Here is a 22,141-nt window from a genome sequence, read left to right on the forward strand (position 1 = left end):
ACTCACACTCACACTCACTTTCTCTCTCTCTCATTCCTATATATATATATATATATATATATATATATATATATATATATATATATATATATATATATATATATATATGTGTGTGTATATATATATATGTATGTATGTATGTGTGTGTGTATGTATGTGTGTGTGTGTATGTATGTATGTATGTGTGTATGTATGTGTGTATAATATATATACCCACACACTCTCACACACACCTTACATACTGTACACGATGTGCACATTTTACGTGCCTGTGTATTTACTTTACATGCAAATTGTTTTTAGTTTCAGCTTTTAAATATCCTCTGATATTCATTAATATGAATGAATCGCAGAATTTGTGATAAATAATTGTGATTACACTATTGAGCCAATTAAACCTGATTTAATTTTTTTTTTTTTGGGAAGAGGTTTGGTTTGTGCTCCAAATATTCAACACTACAGGTTTGAAATGAATAACTGCAATCACAGGTTTACTTGGAGCTCTTGTGGGCGAGGTAGTGTTTCTTCATTCCGTTTATTGCTGATACTGCTGATGAATAACGCCGTGCCTGATTATTCAGCAGGAGAGAATACCAGACGAGTTTAATGTAATTTCACTAAAGTGATTTTGAATATTGTTACACAGGTATTTGAATCCTGAATCAGATTAGTCTTCATTCACTTGTAAAGTGTGAGCTAGGCATCTCTGTGGCACTCATGATGGAGTGTAGAAAGACTAATGGTTTTGTAATGAGTGAGTGTGTGTGTGTGTGTGTGTGTGTGTGTGTGTGTGTGTGAGAGAGATGCTCCATCATACTCCTCACTGCTCCTTCCCACTCTCCACATGCTCCACTGCTCCTACACACTCTTGAGTGAGAAGCTTCTAGAAATGACTCAACAGCAGTGTGTAGGCCATGCAGTGATCTGAGCCTCCTGCCTCTCACACAGCACCAGCGTGTACAGAGCTCCGAGAGAACCCTGCTTTCACAAGTGTCCACATTCACAGATTTGTACTGATCGCTGTCTGTGTACTGGGAAATGATTTTTAGAGGTGGTTATCTTAGGTTGGCTGTGGCTCAGGTGGTAGAGCGGATTGTCCACTATATAAGTGTGGACCATCTGACTTTCACACACTTACATGTCTGACAGTTTTTCACTAGAAAATATCCTTCCATCCATCCATTTTCTGTACCACTTGTACTACTCAGGAGACTTGGGGCACAAGGCGGGGGACACCCTGGACGTCGGGGCCAGCCTATCACAGGGCACAATCACACACACACGTTCACACAGTACGGAGCATTTAGAGATGCCAGTCAGTCTACAGCACGTGTTTTTGGACTGGGAACGAAGTCAGAGTACCCGAAGGAAACCCTCGAAGCACGGGACAGGCATGCAAGCAGGGCAGAGGCGGCATTCGAACCCCTAACCCCGGAGGTGCGAGGCAAACGTGTTAACCATGAAGCTGTAAACTGTAAACTCCCACCCCCGTTAGAAAACATCTACAGTACCGAAGCTTTCATATGACGAATGCATTACTATATGTGTACTGTGCTGTATTGTTCTTTCTTTCTGTCTTTGTCTTTCAGTCATTCCTATTTTTCTTTGTCATTCTGTCTTTTCTTTCCTTTCTTTCATAATTTAATAGTTCTCTTTTCTGTAATAGTCATGCCATTTCTTTTTTTTTTATGTCATCTATGTTGTTCTTTGTTAGTTTAGTATTAGTTCTTTGTTAGTTTTCCAGTCTGTACAAGTTCTTTCGGTCTGTCTGTCTGGTCTGTCTTTACTAGTTCTCTTTTCTGTATTAGTTCTGCCATTTTTCCTTTCTGGTGTTTCGTTCTGTCATCTGTTGTTTCATGCCTGTCTTTTTGTTCGCTGTGTGTAAATTTGAAAAGATGAAGATTTCACAGCTGTACTTTCACCCCATAAAGCTGCTGTACCTCGGGTTAACGATTTAGCACATGATGAAATCCACAGTAATTCTCTTCCATTTGTTCCTGTTGTGTTAATGAAAAATGATGAAAAGTCATTGAGCCAAGTGTTTTTCCTGAGGAATGAAGAAAAATCAAGTAATAGTGAGTTATTTAATGTCACACAACTGTGACACAACTGTGACTTAGTGCTTTTGCTTCCAGTAATCAAAACACAACATTATAGAAATATGCAGCAGTGTTTCAACAAGGAATATAACCTGCCTAATATGCGAAAGCACAAAGTTACACTAAAAAGTCGTAAATGTGAGATACTAGCTGGCAATTGCAGGATAAAAGGTTGCAGTTGCGAGGTAAATCTGCATATTTTCTCATACATGGCGGGAACAAGCATCCACATAAAAAAAAAAGACATAAAGTAGGATGTATTCGGAATTGTTTTGTAAGCATCACGAGATTCATAGAGGGTCCCACTCAAAATACTTCACACATCCTTTTCTTAATATTGTATTATGATTTTAAAAGGTTCTGAAAATGTAAAATGGGTATGACACTTTTTTGACATACTTTTCACCAGGGTTGGATATTATGGCAAAAAATATTATATTACAATATTCAAATATATTTTCATGAAACATGGGGCATACTACAGTGGTTTTTTTTTTTTTTCTTCTTTTTTTGCTGAGGTTTTGTTAAGAGTATGCAAACACAGCAGTAGAAATACATGACTGAAGACGAATATAAACAACTTTATTTCAACATTTACAAAACATGAAGTGCACTTTAAGAGCAAAAAAGGTTTTTGGAAGATCTTCCAGTGAGACTCTCCAAAAAGAAACACCTCAAAGAGCACCTTCAGGAACTTTTGTTGTGAAGGTTTTTGAGAGACTTTTATTTAGGTTTATTTTAGGTCTGTTTGCAAAAGGAAATTGAGAGAGTGAGGTCCAACAATGAAAAAAGAATTCTGTATTTTTACGTAATGACTATACTGCTGATGCACTCGGAAAAGTGTATTGTGATGTAATTTATTGTATGGAATATCAATATCATATCGTCACATCACCCAGCTCTCTAGGCTAACACTTGTTTTTATTATTCAGGGATTTTTTTTAATAAAAAAAGTTTTTAGAAAATGTTGAATCACACATACTTGCTTGCCTTCTTGTGCTCCGGGGGTTTCCTCCACGTATTCCGGTTTCCTCCAGTCCAAAGACATGAATTGTAGGCATTTTGATTGGCAAATTGTCCATAGTGTGTGAACGCGTGTGATTGTGAGCACGTGCGATTGTGCCCTGTGATGGGTTGGCACCCCGTCCATGGTGTCCCCCGCCTTGTGCCCCGAGTTCCCTGAGATTGTAAGATAAATGGGATGGATGGATGGATGGATGGATGGAAAAACCTGCTCGCCTCCAGTTAAAAGAAACGCCAGTGTGCGGTCATTAAAAATGAGTGCAAGGTGCCATGAAATTGAACGAACACAAAGGTATTCCTGAGTGTGGAGCAGTGACGCAAGAGTGCAGAGAAACTGTTGCACTTCATTTCCGCGAGCACTGAGCACAAAGCTTCCTTAATCTGAAGTAAAACATGTTGAATTCAATTTCAAATGAATGTTTGTTTTTGCGCTATCTTTTGAGGACCGTTTGATAGACGATGATCATATTTGGGTTGCTTTTTTTATGATCTCTCGAATGAACAGTGTGAGTTTGGATCATATTTTGCGCTGGCCGTATTGCTATCAGGTTGCAGCAGGAGACTGAGTTTACCGCCATTCTTTTGGAGGACAGAGTGATGCCTCCAGCCAGAATCCCTTCAGTAATCCCCGAATCTTACAGCAGATCATCGTACCGTGTCTTTGTGTAATTAACTTTGAGTCGGCGGATAAAGCGGCTCGGCACGGAGCCGACATAACAAGAACAAAACGGTACTGTTTGAACAAAGCGTTTGCAATGTGCCTTGGCTAACACCTCTCTCTCTCTCTCTCTCTCTCTCTTTTTCATTCCTCCACGGATCATGCGGGGTGGCTGGATGGACAGAACTCCCAGCTGAGGAAGGTAAATATTGATCTTTCCATCCCGTTATTACTGCTCTGTCTTTATGAGTGGTGCTGTTTATGTGAGGCCAGCCCATCTATCTGTTTTACTACAAAAAGATGCACAATGTCTGAGAGTACACATACACACACTCCTCACCCTCCTGCCCCCTACTCAACTTTATCTGTAAGACGTGGCTTCAGTACTGCTTCAGTAATCTTGGTGTTAGTAGTGGGACTGACAGATTATCCACAAAACATAGAGTGAGAGATTATATTTTACTAACAGTAGGTTTGTCGAGATGTTTTATGGTGTTCAAGTGTGTTTCGACACCGTGTGTTCCGCAGTGTTCTTCCAGTACATAGATTGTATCTCGCCAAAAATCTGTCCAGATTTCATTTTAACTTGAATAAAGCATGCCAATATTTATGCTGGAGAAGTTCTCAGTAATATCGCAATAGGTTTCTGCAAAAAAAAAAGAAGTGTTTTAAATTTAACACCGTGGGGTTCACCCAAATTATTTACACATGAGGCAACAATAAGATTTTTATATTTATTTTTTGGTATGCACTATTTTATATTCAATTAATTTCCGCTCAGAAATCCTGCACATCTGCTACAGTTAGAGCAAAGTGCGTTGAGTTACATAATCTTATGTAAGTAATGAGAGAAGTCATGCCTGAGGTCTTCTCCAAACAATTTCTTGCAGATGAAGGAATTCATAATGTCGTGTTTATATCATAGTCCAGATTGATTTTATTTTTAAGCATGCCTGGACACAAGAAATATATAGCAACTAACAATAATCAACAGCAAATCATTAGGAGTGAAGCCATTCGTTCGCATGTTTTACTAATGTACAAATTGAAAAACGCAGTAAATGTGTAAAATAATTGTAGGATACTGACCAAAACAAACAAAGGAAAAGCAGTGAGTGTAAAAAAAAAAAAAAAAAGAGTGTATTTACATTTAAAAACCATGTACTGTATGTCAGGTGGGAAGAAATGTTACAACTAGTGCTGGAGTTTACATAGCCTTGTGCCTGAGTCGCATTTGTGAGCGACACGTCAAACTCGCACATGCAAAGAAAGTGTCGAGTTTCTTGTTAATTCTGAGGGCTAAATGAGGACTTGCGTGATTCGCAATTAGTCTCCGTCTTTCTGTCTCCGTTTGTCTCTCCTCCTCTGTCGCCTCCGTGTGCCACAGCGTCACTACAGCGTCCCACTGATCCGTCTTCCATCTTAATATCTCATCAGCCCGTAATTAGTTTCTTATGCACGCCGTCGAGCTCGGAAGTGTCACTTCGCTGTCCGTTCAGTCCCGGTGCAGCCTGTTCTCTGACAGAGCTCCAAATAAAATGTTAGCAATATGTTGCTAAGCACAAATGAAGTGGCATTAATGTGAAAGTGCATGGCTTTTCTGCAGGGAAGTCTCTCTGGGAGCTGGTGGTGGAGCAGTTTGAGGATCTACTCGTCAGAATTCTGCTGCTCGCTGCCTGTGTGTCATTCGTAAGTCCTTTTCAGCGTCCTATTTATTCATGAACTTTGTTTGCTGCGACATCTAGCGATCCGGTCAAGTAACATGCACACATTAAGCACGGTCCCCTCCAAAACCATCGGAACGGCAAGGCCAAGTCATGTGTTTTTTGCTGCAGACTGAAGACATCCGTTGTCAAGGTCAAAAGATGAATACGAGAAGAGATTTTCGAATTTCAGCTTGTATTTCCTGGTATTTATATGCAGATGAGTAAAACAACGTAGAACGTAGCATATTTTGTATCAGACCACCCAATGTTTAGGCGAGCAATGATATTGGAACATGTGACTGACGGGTGTTTTTAAATAAATAATAGCTCTGAACATCTACCCTTGATTTTAGCCTTCAGTTTCACCTGTAAAGACTGCAATTGTTGTTAAAAAGGATAAGCCAACATGAAGATCTGTTTATGTGAGGGGAAAACCAGGCCATTTTGAAGCTGAGAAAAGAGGGAAAAGCAGTCAGGCTTTGCACAAACGTTAGGCAAAGCCGAAACAACAATTTGTGATGTCCCGAAAAATAAAGAAACCACTGGTGTACACCGGTGTCAACAGACACCGAATTAGTCGGCCAAGGAAAACAACAAACAAACGAATTGACCTTGCCGTTCCAATCGTTTCTGAGGGGTCTGAATATACTGCAGCGTGCAGCGGACATTTAAGGCATGGAGCTGAATACTTAATAAGAAAGTTAACACGCATTATCAACAGTTCAAGAAACTTGATGGCTTATAAAATCAGAAGCATCATAAACCATGTCCTGTGCATCATGTTACTATGCAGTGCTCAATACATGAAGTCTGCAGTTCTTTCTTAATGATGTCAATTTCCTTTGAATTCTAGATTTAGCGTTGTCTTTTGCTAAACATGACATTTTTCAAATGTATTTATTATATGCACGTTGCTTTGTTCACTATCTGATTTGTTTTAGCCAATCATATGAACTGTGTAGCTGTCAACAACGAAAAATGACAGGGAAATCAGCTGTCTTGGAAATTAAGAAGAAAAAAACAGTCATTTTCAATAGTTAAAGCGAAAACTTTCAATGTTTAGACTGTTTACATGTTAGTACAGCAGAAAACTGCTATATATTTATGGCGTTTGGCAGACATTCTTATCCGGGGCGACTTACATTCATGTTATTTGTACAACTACACACTGGGGGGTTAAGTGCCTGGCTTGTGCAAGGGCCGAGCAGTGGCAGATTGGCAGTGCTGAGATTTGAACTTGCAACCTTCCAATTAGAAACCCAATGCCTTAACCATTGAGCCATCACTGCCTGCTGTAATTCATATATATATGTATATATATAGCAGCCATATACAGTCTGCAACTACACTGTTATTAGAGAAAGTAAATGAATTGCTGCAGGAAATGGGCAAAATAATAAATCTATGCATCACATTACACTACTTAATGCACTCCTCTAGATGAGTTCTGAAACTGAGAGCACGCAGCATGGCATGGTAGCTCCTTATAGCTTAATGATGGCTGGAGGATGCACTGTCTGGGAGGTTTTTCCATCATATTTAACTCTTTGAGCCGGCATGCACTACTGATCTGACTCCGATCTAGCTGAGTGGAGTAGCGATGTGCAACCCGCGGCTCTTTCGCACAATGCTGGTCACAACGGAATTCATGCTACAGTGCAAGGATTTTTATTTATATATATATATATATATATATATATATATATATATATATATATATATATATATATATATATATATAAATAATATATATTTCATGTATGTATACGTGTGTGTGTAAATGTATATGTGTGTGTGTATATATATAATATGTTTGGGTGTGTGTTTTATTAATCTGTAAAGGACACTAAAAAACACATCTGTCTATTTTATGTAAAGTGAAGAGTGTTGGTCCATTTAAGCAACAACAACCCTGTGATGTTTCCCAGTGTAGTCTAGTGCAATTGAGTGCATACAATTCTGGCATTTGGCAGATGCCCTTATCCAGAGCGACTTACATTTATCTCATTTTATAGATAAGAGCAGTCGAGGGTTAAGGGCTTTGCTCATGGGCCCAGCAGTGGCAGGTTGGTAGTGCTGAGATTTGAACTCGCTACCTTCCGATCAGGTCTTAAGCACTGAGCTAAGATGGAGAGAATCTTTTCTTTTACTCCATAACATTTCCAGCTTTTATTTCCCCCGAGTCTAACAGAGATTATCTGTCCAAGCTTTGGAGGATGGATGCTGTAAAACCAGTACAGAAGTATAAAACCTAACACACCGAGTTTGGTGTTTAGACTAATTAACCAGTTGAGCTCTCTAGTGTAGTGACTAAAAGTTACAGTTTTGAAGTTCTGTCTCTATTCAGTAGTTCAGGACTAATTGGCTTTCCTGGGTCGCATGGTCAGTTTTACATGCTGTGTTAATAATTTCTGGTGCTCTACTGGCATCCAACACGAATACGCTCTTTTCCAAAGCCCAGGCTTGTTAAACCCAGAAGTGGGGTCTGTTTTTCTAATTCAGGTTTATGAATGTACCTTTTTATGAACTTTCCATCTGACTTCAGATCTGTATAAAAGAAAGTTGTCCTAATGTTCCTGGCATTATCGCGTTACGATGCACACGTGCACAGACATGCGCACCCACTGGTGTATGAGGCCTGGTCATGTCGCAGAAGGTTTTTGGTGCGGTTGCCTTAAACAGGGCGAAACTTTGAAAGTCGGGTTCAGCGTTACAGACCGCAAGACTCCCATCAATCTTTTTACTCTGCAATAAACATGCCCAATGCAAACGGCTCCGGGCCTCCCACAGAGCGTGTCTGAGTGTTTCATAAAAGCGCCTGTGTGTGTGCAGATATCGTGCATTTGCATGTTTTTCGTCCGTGCGCACACAACGTGTTCTACAAAAGCATGCACGTGACGGAAAGAGTCCGAGGACTCTGGCCCACTCGCTGGACTCATTTGTGTGCCATTTTGAATATATTAAAATGTTTAGGATTCTGTTGGCCTGACGTTTTTGCATGTTGCAAGACCAACAGCCACTGGAAACTAGTTTATAAAAACGCCACCACAGTATTATTATCTTCCCAGAAAATGCTTGTGGATGTGATGAGCCGCAGCGGCACGCTGTATTCTGAGAACAGGAGCATTCTGTGTGTCTTAAAATAGTATTTGTTTGTTTTTTTTCTCTCCCCCTGAGCATGTAGCTGTAATCCTGCATGTAGCTGTCCTTGACTCCTGGCTGATTATCTTTAGTCACCCAAATGATCGATTTAAGCTGAATCCGGGTTGACGCTATACAACTATGTACCTGACAGACAAAAATCGAGATTGGAGGTCTTTAGAAGGCTCAGCATCACCAGCAGCTGCATTTAGTGCCACTGTGACCAAGAACAGTTGAAGAAGTGTCAGAAATTTCTGATTAAATCTCCGATGTAACCACTACAACAACGCTCGTCTAGAAGTCATCAATAGGATGATGGCATAGGACGTTGCAAAACTTTGAAAAATGTGAAATGAAGCGTTTGTTACTGTAAATATAAATAAATACTGTATAACATTTATGAATCTAGATGCCTGGCTGCTTGTACAGTGACTTCCAATGCTAGCACACATGCTAATGGACAGAGAAATATCCTAATTACCTCAAGCTCACTTTGAACACGTATAGTATATTTATGTTTTGTTTTGTGTGTTTTTTTTTTTTAAAAAAAAGAGGTGACAAAGTACGTTGTAGGTAGGAAAACCTAATTTTGGTCAAAACCTTCTGACCGGTTTCCCCAAACCGCCACACATGATTATTTGTAGCTCTCAATCCAATTTCCATCAGCGCAAATCTGAATTCAGTTCTCAGGTCTCATTCTATCCATCTAGTCTTATTATATAATGATAATGAGTCTTTATTGGTCACATGTACATATGCACAGTGAAATTATTTTCCCAGCATGTCAGGAAGTTGGGGTCAGAGCACAGGGTCAGCCATGATATGGGGTGCCTGGAGCAGAGAGGGTTAAGGGCCTTGCTCAAGGGCCCAACAGTGGCAGCTTGGCAGTGCTGGGGCTTGACCACCGACCCTCTGATCAGTAACATAGAGGCTTAACCATTAAACCACCACTGCCCTAATGTAATAGTAAGTAATTAAACCTAACACCAGTGACAGGGTAGGTGATACCACACCACAGCATCGCATTAAGGTAAAACAGTGTATTCGGGTTTGCACTGAGCCGAGCGTGTCGTAGAATTTAAGGTCACCTGAACAATAGATTCACTTCCTGCATTTGAAAGGCAAAGTGGTGGCTTGGACGGTGTGATGCTTTTTTCCACAGGATTGGAAATCTGGCCGGAGGTGTGTAAGGCTTTCTCCTGTGCGAACGCACCAGGTCTTTGCGAGGAAGCTGCATAGTGCATGTAGTAGAGCTTTTAGCATAGTGCATAGAGTAACTTTTAGTGAGTAAAAATAGAATACATTCAACTATGTCTTATAAATGCATAACCTTCAGCGATGTTTTGACTAGTACAGTATGCATTCTGAATAGCAGTTTGTCATTATGTCAGACTGTAAAACAGATTTTCCTCTCCCAGCCATTCTACCATCACATTTTCATTAGGGTAGAAGCTTTAATATTATAATATAGTATATATAATATATTAATATATATTATTAATATATATAAAAAAATTTACTCCGTGAACAGCTCTTCCAGGTGAAAAGCGTTTTGAAATGACACTTCCTGTCAGTGCACGTATCTGTTTTGGGCGAAGTAATATACAGGAACAAAGGAGAGTAAAACTACACATGGTTAATTTTGTATTTTTTTTCTTTACAGCACATGCTCTACATGTTCACCCTTATGCTCTACGTGTTTTCTCAGCCGCTGTCTTATGTTTTTGCAGATTTTGCTTAACATGCTCGGATTGACTTAATGTTTTTGCTCAACGGTTTCCCCCCTGGTTCCAGACTTGTGGAAATAATGTACAGAAATATTAAATGCACTGCAAAAGCTTAATGTGAGTGCCGGTTATGTCTGACACATTAACATGTTTTTGATGTAAGTCTCATGAGTTTTGTATAAGCGTATGCGTAATCAGAAATTTCTGACACTGACACAACTTTGACATCAGTTATCTTTGGTCACAGTGGCACTTAACTGGTGGTGAGCACCTCATATTATTTGTCCTAAGACCTGACCAAAGAATTTGTAGTTTTTGTTTTGTTAACGATGTGTGACTCTTGTCTGCGACAGCAAATCCGGGTCGAAAGTCGCACAGAGTAAAGCCAGCTTTAAAGGGAAACACCAACGTTTTCCTGTATTTGAGAATAGTGAAAATAGAAGCCTTTTTATTTGAAAAGCAGTTGGTCCTTATTTAAAAGTCCTTTTAAAAAGTCAAATCCAATAATCCGAATTTTAGGCCTTTGTCTTAAATACGATTTTGACGGGTCTTTTTTTTGTCAAATTGTTTGGATTATGAAGTTAAAGTAACTTTTTATAAAGTTCTAAACTTCAGTCTCGCCTTTAAGTTTTTGGGGAAAATTTGTATTGATCACACTGTCACAAAACGGTGACAGACTGTGCAGACCGGTCAGAATTGATCGGAGCGCGCCCAATGTGTCGTTGTGGTGTATGTGGGCTAATGTGGCGCCTCCTCCCATCAAAAAAATAGCTACTTCTAGAAGTAATCATTTAAAGTTGTTTCTGTTAACGTTACTTTGATCTAATATGGGTAAGGTCAATGAGATCTGGCTCGAGAACAGTGCATTTAGTGCTTGGGTGAAGCCTGTTGAAAATAACGAATTTGGAGTCCGCTGCATGTTGTGCAAGAAAATGCTCAAATTAGGAACTTTGGGTATGTTTTTCTAAGTCAGAAAAACATAAAGCAACCATTAAAAGCCACCAGAAAAGTCCTGCCATCACCCAATATTGTTCTGTATCCATATCAGGAGATCACCAAACCCCAGCCCCAGTGTGACCCTCTCTGCACTCAGTGTTAACTCGGTAAGCGACCTCCGGACAGCGCTTGGATCTAGGTCGTGAAATAAGTCTTAAATTGCATTCATAATGGTCTTCAAAAGACCTTCGAAAGCCTTAAGTTTCACTTGTTGAAACCTGCAGAAGCCCTGTGTTCAGCTGTAACACTTAAGGTCTTGGCATGAAGCAGACATGAATGAAAATCTTAACAAAGATGTTCTCCTGAGTTTTATCCAACTTTCCAACACTGGAACAGTAACTCCAGTTATTTATGCTTTCCCGACAGTTTTCTGGTATCCATGTGCGTTGGTAACACAAACACATTCTTCTCTCTGAAAAAAAAAAAAGTTCCATTTCTGAAAGAACAAATTATATTTATAACATCATTCGCAACAAATACTTTGAACCGAAAGACTTGACTAAGCATTTTACAAAACTGTATTCTAGATAATGGCTGTTATTGATGGACTCTAGTAACCCCCTTTAAAATGCCTTCATAAGTTAGTTTTGCGTAAACAAGTGTTTTTCTGTTATCAGTCATTCTGTGATAATGGCACACACGCTGCAAATGTGGTCGAGAGGAAAAAGGTAGGAGAAGCCACAAGATCTGTGGCGTAGTTTGTAGAGACAACAAAAGTGTGCCGAGAACTTTACCCCTGAGAATCAGGGCTGTGGCAGTAATGTGGAAAATAAACGCGGTGACGGATTACAAATGTATTTTTATCCACTTGACTCGTGAGCGAGTGTAGACCGTGGCGAGCGAGAGGAGAGGAAGCATGCGTGTCTTGGTGCTCGCAAAACTGAATCGCTCGCATGCTCAACGGTTTCATCTACAAACCCCATTATCGGAAAAATTGGGATATTTTATTTAAAAAATCTGCAATTTGTAAATTCTCTTGAATCTTTATTTAACTGACAAATAAATTACTTTTTAATGTTTTGGCCGACCTACTTGATGATGATTTGTATTTTAAATATAAACAAATTTTGAATTTGATGCCTGCAAAAAACACACACTCAAAAGTTGGGACAAGGGCAAAATAAGAGTGAAAAGTTTTATAGAATATTCAAGTTAGACCATTTGAAACATTCCACAGGTGAGGGTATCATGATTGGGTATAAAAGAGGCATACACCAAAGGCTCACTCTTTGCAAGCAAAGATAAGTCGTGGCTCTCCTCTTTGTGCCAAACTTTAAGAGAATTGTAAATAAAGGAGCGAGCCCTTCCACCATCTACAGTACATAATATTGTGAAAAGATTCATGGAATCTGGAGAAATCTCAGTCGGTGCAGGGCAAGGCTGGAAACCTCTGTTGAATATGCGAGGCCTTTGAGCCCTTAGCTGGCATTGCACGAGATACCATCATGCTTTTGTGATAAATATAGCCACACGGGCTCGGGAGTACTTCGTAAAACCCTTTTCACTTCACACAATCTGCCGCTGCATCAGGAAATGCAACCTGAAACTCTGTTACTCAAGGAGAAAGCCATACATCAATTCCATGCAGAAACGCCTGGGCCTGAGTGTGCTGTGGTCAGATGAGTCCACGTTTCAGCTCGTTTTCGGGGGGAGATCGAGCCCTCTTCAATTCAGGTGCGTCCAACACGAGTACAGCTTAAAGGTCTCATTTCGCAACAGACGTCTCTCTGCGAAAGACCGTGCAAAACAAGTTTGTGCAATTCAAGTTGTTCTCTTCGAAAAAAAGCACAAAAAACTCCACCGATTGCAAAAATGCCGCAGCAAAGTCAAGTATATTGAAAGTCAAGTAAATTGGCTGCAAAGATCACCAAATAAACCCTGAAATCATGTACGGACTGTTTATATTTACAAAATACACTTAAATTGGTCAGTGAAAACATTGGAAATCTTTTCATTGTACTTTTGTCATTTAAATAAAGGTTCAAGAGAATTAAGGAGTCATGTTGCAGTTATTTTATCTTCCGGAAATGGGGTTTGTATACATTATGAATACATCATTGTATACACTGTGGTGCTAATGTTGGATATAACACCACCCAACATGATGATGATTTTTACGGAATTTTTGAACCAGTTTTAAGGGCTTCCTAGAGTCACTGTTACTGTGATAATTCAGTTAATGCTTTCCAGGCACATGCCTACCTGAGGAACTCCTTTAAACTGTAAGGTGGTGAAACAGAACCTCCGCATGCTTTCTGGTCGGATCAATCCTGTAGATATGATGGAAACCAAGTCAGAACATAGCCACCAGTTCAAAGTAAGCAAAGTAAGCAAGAGTGGAGATGAGGATGTTGAGATTCACGATATCGATTAAGGACAGAAGAAAGTTTTCTTTGGCTTTGTGTAAATCTTCAGTAACTGGTTTAGTCTGTAATCAGGACCAAGTCAGTGTCAGTATTCAGTACAGTATCTTGTGTGTAAATCACCACACTGTCAGAAGGGACTTGGGAGCTGATAGTATTTCTGAGTGATAGACTGCAGTCAGACCTGAATCTTCTTCTTCTGACACCTTCTTCTAGCAATCAGTCGGTCGATATCTCTCCACTTCATTCCCAGGCCAATTTTCTCCTCTTTTTTTTCCTTTCTTTCTTGTTATCCACTCTTTATAAGCGCTGTGTACGTCCATTCCCATTTGATTTGTGATTATGGTGTTTTGTGCCTCTCCGTTTCATTTTTATTTTCTCTCTCACTCTCCATTGCTCATGGCCACACTAAATCCTTGAAACCGTTCGGGTCAGCGTGTAATTATTTGATGATGAGAGGCCGAGCTCTGACTCCACTGTGGATAAACGGCTCAGATCGGGGGGGTGGGGGGGACAGACGAAGAGAAAAGATGATTGCTACAGAAGCTCATTCAACAGGTGAGCTGGCAGGATATTAATAATTAGTGAGAATTATTCACACCTTTTCATAACAATGAAAACCGCAATCAGTGTCGTTTCCAAACACGGTTGTTTTCAACACCGGGACATGGTGACTTGGGGGTTAGCACGTTTTGGGGGTTCGATCGCCGCCGCGGCCCTGCGTGTGCGGTGCTTACATGTTCTCCCCATGCTTCGGGGGTTTCCTCCCCCAGTCCAAAGAATTGGTGTGTGTGTGTGTGTGTGTGTGTGTGTGATTGTGCCCTGCAGTGGATTGGCACCTCCTCCAGGTTGTCCCCTACCTTGTGCCCCATGCCCCCTGGGATAGGCTCCAGGTTCCCCGCGACCCAGTAAGGATAAGCAGTACAGAAAAAGGATGAATGGATGTGTCCAACATTAAAGTTTTCTAGGTAGTGAAAAATGATTTGCACCCCGACAATTAACTACAGTTAATACTTGGTGTCTGCAGAAAACAGCTGCGTGACTTCAAGGTTGGAGTACACTTTTATACTTTTAAGAAAATCTAGAAAGCTTATGGGTTCTTTGGTTTGCCCCTCCAGAAGCTTTCCAACTAGTTGTCGAGTTCCATGTAGACTTGCATTGCACTCTTCATCATTAAAAGGTGATCTTCAGAGAAGTCCAAGATTTAGTTTGCAATGAAATTCTGAGTTGGCTTTTCAAAAACTTTTTCTTTAATGCTTTCACTTTTAGTGTAACAGTTAGCAGTGCAGTGGGATTCTAAAGAGAGTGATGCAGCAGCGCTTTAGTCCTTTAGTCTGTCCAGCTCTTTGACCTCCTCATCTGTACTCGATGCTCAAAAAAAACTTCTTCCAAAGCTTCAAGTTTCATGCTAATACTGATTTCAACGCCATCACGCTCATCATCTCGTAGATCGCTAACGAGTCAAGTCTCTGCCATGACTCGTTCAACAGTGTCCTATAGCTAACTGCATTGCATTCTGGAACTTTGAACCCAAAGTTTGCTCTCTCCACTACTTCTACATTGGATTTCTCTTTAATATGGCATCACTGGAGGTGATTGAGGGGGGGGGGGGGGGACAAAATTAAAACAAAATTAATCATCATTGTAACTGTGCTAGCAATGTTCCACAGTGACAACAAAGGAGTAATGAAAATACAGCACCAACCAACAGATTAGCAGCAGAATCGCAAAGCACATCGCAGATATTTCAGTATTAACATATTGAATGTGTAGGCTGAAGTTTTGTTTTAAGTATCCAGACAACCTTTAAGGAAATTCTTTAATTACTGCCAATAATATTGCATGACCTAGTTTTCACAAAATTTTCTCGATGGTGTACTTAATCCCTGACCTTGTGAACTAGCATGAGGGTGTGTTTTTGATACACTCTGGATAAGGGAGTCTGCTAAATTCTGTAACTGTAATAAAAAGGAACAATTTAAACTCATCAGTATGTTCCATATATAAAAGTACAGCAACCCATGCAAATGATAAGATTTCATTAGTTATACGTAAATTTACGCACACGAGTCTGATTTTATATATTTATTTATTTCTTTTAAATGTACAGGATTTCCATGAATTTCTTGTATAAATGCTTGTACGAATGATTTATGAATCATTTCCAGCTTGACAAATGAGGCCCATTGTGTTTTATTACTTATTACTCTCATACATCATTTTAAGGCGCTTAACCAGTGAATGAACAGTTTTTGGAACGTGTTTGGATTTCTGCTCGGTCTGGTAGTATTTTCACACTCGCACTGCGTGGGTGGATTACAAAAGGTGCATGACACCCAGCTCAAACTTGTGGTTTTTCATTACCGACACTATCTCTATAAGCATATCAGATTTCTCAGTTAAAGGAAAACTCAACCTGAAGCACATTGTTATGTTTCGTGATGCTGGTGCTAATTTGTTGGTTGGTGAAAAATTTAAACGATCTCAAGCATAAAGGATAACGGGCAGATTTCGCTATGAGCTTGTAAAAACAACACAACCTTTGTGTGTCACTCAGCAGTTTCCAGAGATTTTCAACAGCATATTAATGAGAGATTCAACACAGAAATAGTGGAGACAACAACTATCGGCACCGTTATCAATGGGAGTGTGTGCGGTTCGCAGCACAATTCAGCTTTCCTTTAAGGACCCACGTTAAACTTGGGTTGCTTTGGTTTGACCCCATAAACCAGAGGTCCATAATGAACTAACTATAGTGTTGTAAGACTTCCTTTGCTTGCAACTTCAGTCTAGAGCTAAACAGGTCAGAACAGACTTACAAAGTGGCAGTTCAACCCCCTACATATTTCCCCTATTAGAGCATATCCTCACAGCTACTTTTACCCTCGACTAGTCAATCGGGATGTAACTGGCTTTCGCAAACGACAGCTTTCCCATTTCCTGTGCTGGGAGGTGGCTGTATTTCTGGATGTGTGAAATGAACAGGCTTTTGTTACCTCCCACAGCACCTGAGTACACTGTCACGGGTACCATGTGTTGATAGTAGCTCTTAGGAAGTGAAAGCATATTCGCGCTAGGTGTGTGGATATCCCAGTCCATCAGCGCAGCTGTATAATATACATTCATCCAGTACAGTAAATTACAGACTTAGAAAATCTAGGGTTACAGTCATTAAACCAAAATTTGGCATTGATATAGAGACCACATTAAGTACAGTGATACTGGTACTGAAATAATACTATGGCACGAGATATATAGACTATTACTGTTTTTACGTAAGTAACGTGTGCCCAAGAGTGCAAAGAAATTTTGTTGAAGCAACACTTTAAACAGTAATGCACAGCTTAGCTTATATTAAGATAAAGAGCATGAATGGATCCATCATTTTAGGTTTTACATTCTTATTAAAAATAACTTTATTGTATCATTAACGTTAATCTTGCTATTATATTATTTACATTTTACGTGACATCATTAAACTTTACAATATATCATTGAAGTAAAACTTTACTTCATTGAAGTAGAACTTAAATTTTACATCATTGAATTTAAACTTTAACCTTTACATTTAAGTAAGATTTTACATTACATCAAGAAAGCTAAACTTCATTTCATTAAAGTTCACTTTCATATTATATCTGCTTTGTTATATAATAAAATATATAAACTTTACATTGTTTCATTAAAGTTAATCTTACTATTATTTTATGAAAGTTGAAATTTACATGAAACTTTATATCATTAGTTACATTTTATGTTACATCATCGAAGTTCAATTTTGTGTTGCATCATTAAAGTTAAATTTTACATTATAATCATTAAACTTTATTTCATTAAAATTGACTTTATTATATCGACTGAAATGTTATATAATAAAATAAACTTTGTGTTGCATGATTAATGATCTAATAAAGTTTATCTCTGATTATACAATGTAAAGTTTAACTTTAAAGAGAAACTTTAGATTACATTTACCTTGTATCATAGTAACTGCTGCCCTTTTTATTATTATTTTTTTTATTATAAAAAAAGACCACCAAAAACACCAGTCAGTTTGGAGGAAAAAAAACCCCACAACAATAAAGATTTAATGAAAAGATCATGATAACGTCTCAGAAAAGTGTATTGTGACATAATTGATACACTACCTGTCATGTTTGGAGACCCTCGACCGAAATGTTTCTCATGATGTTAAAAACATTTTGATCTGAAGGTGTATGATTAAATGTTTGAAATCGGTGTTGTAGACACAAATATAACTGTGCCGACATATTCATTTCTTTCATTAGAAAACTAACATTTTATTTACAATTTTTTTTTTTTTTTAAATGGTTGAAGAAATCGGTTGAGAAAATGCCAAGAATACATTTCTGGAATTTCTAGGTGAAAAGCGAGTCTACTTTGAAGATACTAAAATATTAAATTATTTTGATGTATTTTGGAATTTTTATCACAACATAATTCCCATCATTCCATTTGTGTTACTCCAGAGTTTTGATGACTTTATTATGATTCTAAAATGTGGAGAAAAATTATAAATCTAAAGAATGAGTGTTTCTAAACTTTTGAGCGGCAGTGTAAACGAATAGTTTAGTATGGCACCACTGGCTGTATAGTTACAACTACATTAGTGCATGTGAGGTTGCTTCCATTGACACTGAGCAAATTATTGTGAAGTTACAGTTCAAGCTTCAGTGTATTTCTGGAAGTTAGTTATCAGACCTATATATTGTAGTACATATCTTGGAATGTGGTGTGTGTATATATATTTTTTTCAGTCACCCACCTCTAATGCATAGAAATATTTCTAATTCATACATTTGTCGTTTTACTTGTTCTACATTCTACATTGGGCTTTTAAATGGAATAAAGTAAAATCATTAGTATAAGATAAAACATGGATTGCTGCGCGGATGAGTGTGATGTATGAATTGTGCTGTGTCTCTTTCCCCAGGTGCTGGCACTGTTTGAGGATGGCGAGGAGTCCACTACGGCTTTTGTGGAGCCTATAGTCATCCTGCTCATCCTGGTCGCCAATGCAGTCATTGGAGTTTGGCAGGTGTGTGTGTTTGAGAATGAATAATCGAGGGTGTTTGTTTGTGATGAACTCCAGCACAAAAGAAACTGACCTAATGAATAAGGTCTGTCCTCCACTTCTGTAAGTCTAAATGTCAGCACACAATGAAATTGAACACCATTATGTACCACAGACACCGTTTTTATTTCACAAAGCACTCATTTGCTTATGGACGTAGATACGGACCTGCAGCCTGTTGCACCAGCAGAATATCTAACTTTTATCCTAAGTCAGGGTGTAAAGTTGATCTTAAACCGTACATAGAGACTAGTTAGTTTGACGCAGTGTAGAATTTCGGTTGGACCACAGACAATTAAAGGTCCACCGTAACTACAGGGTGTACCAAGTGTCTCCGTATATAGGGGATTATGTTTGCCATAACCACGTCGGTTGTGACTTTGTCAGTGGATGTTGGCGTACGTCCGTTTCTCGGTCGCTTCCCGTCTTTTTGAATTTGTTAATGAGTTTGGCAGCAGTGTCGTGTGTGTGTGTGATGCGCTCGCCATGTTTCCTGTTAAGTCCTCCGCAGCCTTGAGACAGCTTCCCGATCCAGCCATGAGAGTGATTTCAATGCGTTCTTCTTTTGTCAAAGGCATTCTTAAAGGCTGTAGGGAACAACACCGAAAAAAAAAACTAAGACATTTTGCTCAAAAGTGTTAATTGCCCTTATGTATAGAGACTTTTGTAGCAGTGACTAAAAATCAAAACTCAGCCAAAACTCGGTCATACTGAGTAGTTCACCATCACCAGACAATCAGAGACATGATCCAGATACATCCCTGAGATGTCAAGACGTACAGAAGCGGATAATGTCCGTCTTCTTTCATTGCAACATATTTACCGCAGGTTAGATATACAGTATTTTACGTAAAGATAAATGAACTGTGTGCTTTACAGTAAAGCAGTGACTCAATTTATCCATCTCTTGCATTTGTATTTTATTATAGAAGCACTATTTTTCACAAACCTATTCTGCATTTGTATACGTTGAAAGACAGTATATTACATCAACGCTAATCTAAAAATAAATCTTTTGTGTTGTGTACTATCTTACTACATTGTGCTGGTACAATAGGCTGCTGGACTTGGCGCATTGTTTTTATTACTTATGCTCAAGAGACTGCGTGCGTCCTCCAAAAGTTCCACATAGGTTCTTCCATGTTGTTCTGTTTGTTGCCTGTGCATTCACAATGGAGCTGATGAGTAATGCTGTGAGAGGTGTTGAGCTAAATGTAAATGTTACGCCAGAACTGCAGGACGTGTTGATAGTGTAGATCAGCGTGAAGAGGCTGTAAATGTAAATGTGTGTGTGTGTGTGTGTGTGTGTGTGTGTGTGTGTGGTGGTGGTGTTGTATGCTGTTGCAGGAGCGTAATGCGGAGAATGCCATTGAAGCTCTGAAAGAGTACGAGCCAGAGATGGGGAAAGTGTACCGCATGAACCGCAAGGCCGTGCAGAGAATCAAGGCTCGGGATATTGTACCAGGAGACATTGTGGAGGTGGCAAGTAAGCATCGTTTTAGAGTAGGGGTTCACAATTTTTTACCATTGTGGACCCCGTCAATACAGATGTATATATTTTGCAAACCAACAACAAAAAATAAAATTAGGCACATTTTTATTTAAATGTTTTCTTTCTACCCATCAGAGCCATTTTTATTAAAATTGGCATTCGATTTTAATTGACATTATTTACTGCCATATTAATTTGATATTGGTGGGTTGTGCTTCCCACAGCTGTAATAAAATTAGAAAATCATGAACCCCCTGGCTATACTTCACAGACCACTGGGGTCCCCGGATCCCACTCTGAGAACCGTGGTTTTAGAGGACTGAGATGAGCTAGCTTTTTTTTGGCCTTGGGGTTCTATGGGTTTGCGGAGTCGTTATGCAGGTGAGCCCTAAACGGAGCTTGATTTGGCCTGTCGGAGCCTGACAGGTTTGACCTTGAAATGTTGGCTGGTTAAAAGAACCAACGTGTTTTCTTATGATTAACCTAACTAACCAACTTTAACTTCAGTAAGGCTAGATTTAGGTGTAGCATAGCAGTAATTAGGCGTGTTGATTATTCTGTCAGTGGAAGGTCCTCATAAGGATGGTAAAGACAAGTGTGTGTGCACATGTGTGTGTGTGTGTGTGTGTGTGTGTGTGTGTCCAGCCTGCAACCTCCTGTTTTCCCATATGGCCACTTCCTAATAACCACCACAGTGGCACCACCTGGATGCCACAAGCTGTTTGCCACCCAGGCTCCAGAAAAGCCCCTATTGACATGCCCGCACGCACGCACACACGCTCCTCGTGATTCAAATCATAGAAAGACTCTTATCTAAAAATAGACCTGTTGTCATTTCTGTTGCAGAACCTTGGATGCACACACAACACACATTCATACGTGCACATGAATGCTGTATATTGGGTCTTGTCGTTAAAATAATTAGTGTCTGTTCCTGTAATCCTGACTTGCTAATGATGTTCAGTTTGCGTGGGCGAGGAGAGGAGCAAGAGAACAGGGGAGATGGAATGAATCCAGCATCGGGAGGGTGGAAAGAGGGGGAGAGAGAGAGAGAGAGAGAGAGAGAGATCATGCAGGGTTTCTGGCTCTCATTCATAGCAACAACGGTCACCTGCTGAATGGAGCTGGAAAAAAAAAAATGGGGAGAGCAAATAGTGTGCTTTTCAGTGAATGGACAGGATGGTTAAATTACACAATGGGACACTCGGGTGTCTCATCCAGCACACAAAAGGCATCAGTTAAGTGGTGATCGTTTTCCTTCAGATTGTGCAGAGGAGTTGCAGTAGGTTTGCGTGATTCTGCCGTTACCTACTAGTCATTACTCACGCCTATGTTTCAACACTATTTAACTTATAGAGACTGTTGCTCAATTTGTGGCCATTTTCTCAGTTCAATAACTCCTGACTTGTGTAATGTAGACATAATAGACATATTATTAGAGTCAAGTGAACTTAAAGCCCCTGGCAACATTATTTTAATAAATATTTCCTAGTGGTGAATTCAGGGAACACACACACACACACGCTCACTATCCCCTTTAATAGGAACACCTGTACACCATGCTCATTTATGCAGTTGTCCAATCAGCCAATCATGTGGCAGCAGAACAATTCATATATATATATATATATATCTCCATCTCCTTAAATACTTTCAAAAATTGTTACATTTGGTTTAAAATGAGCTTTAATGTTCTTGAATTAATTGCCTACTCTCATGTGAAAGCTGCAGGCTTATTAAGTCTATAAAACTGCTTTTAGTTTCACATGTTACTCTAGGGCTAAGATTGGGAACTCAACAGTCTTTATGATTGTGTTTCTACGCAAGTTCTGCCGACCCTC

At 39.4% G+C, this 22,141-nt stretch overlaps 1 protein-coding gene across 1 annotated transcript in view; it reads left to right on the plus strand.

Moving 5' to 3' along the window:
• atp2a3 (ATPase sarcoplasmic/endoplasmic reticulum Ca2+ transporting 3) overlaps positions 1–22,141 on the plus strand; it is an 89,398-nt gene that overhangs the window by 21,600 nt on the left and 45,657 nt on the right. The window contains exons 2-5 of the mRNA XM_053618743.1: positions 3,965–3,982; positions 5,387–5,469; positions 18,668–18,772; positions 20,156–20,294. Coding sequence (XP_053474718.1) covers positions 3,965–3,982; positions 5,387–5,469; positions 18,668–18,772; positions 20,156–20,294 — 345 coding nt within the window. The remainder of the gene's footprint in view (positions 1–3,964; positions 3,983–5,386; positions 5,470–18,667; positions 18,773–20,155; positions 20,295–22,141) is intronic.

This window comes from Ictalurus furcatus, chromosome 28 (assembly GCF_023375685.1).
Source record: "Ictalurus furcatus strain D&B chromosome 28, Billie_1.0, whole genome shotgun sequence".
Lineage (NCBI taxonomy): Eukaryota > Metazoa > Chordata > Actinopteri > Siluriformes > Ictaluridae > Ictalurus > Ictalurus furcatus.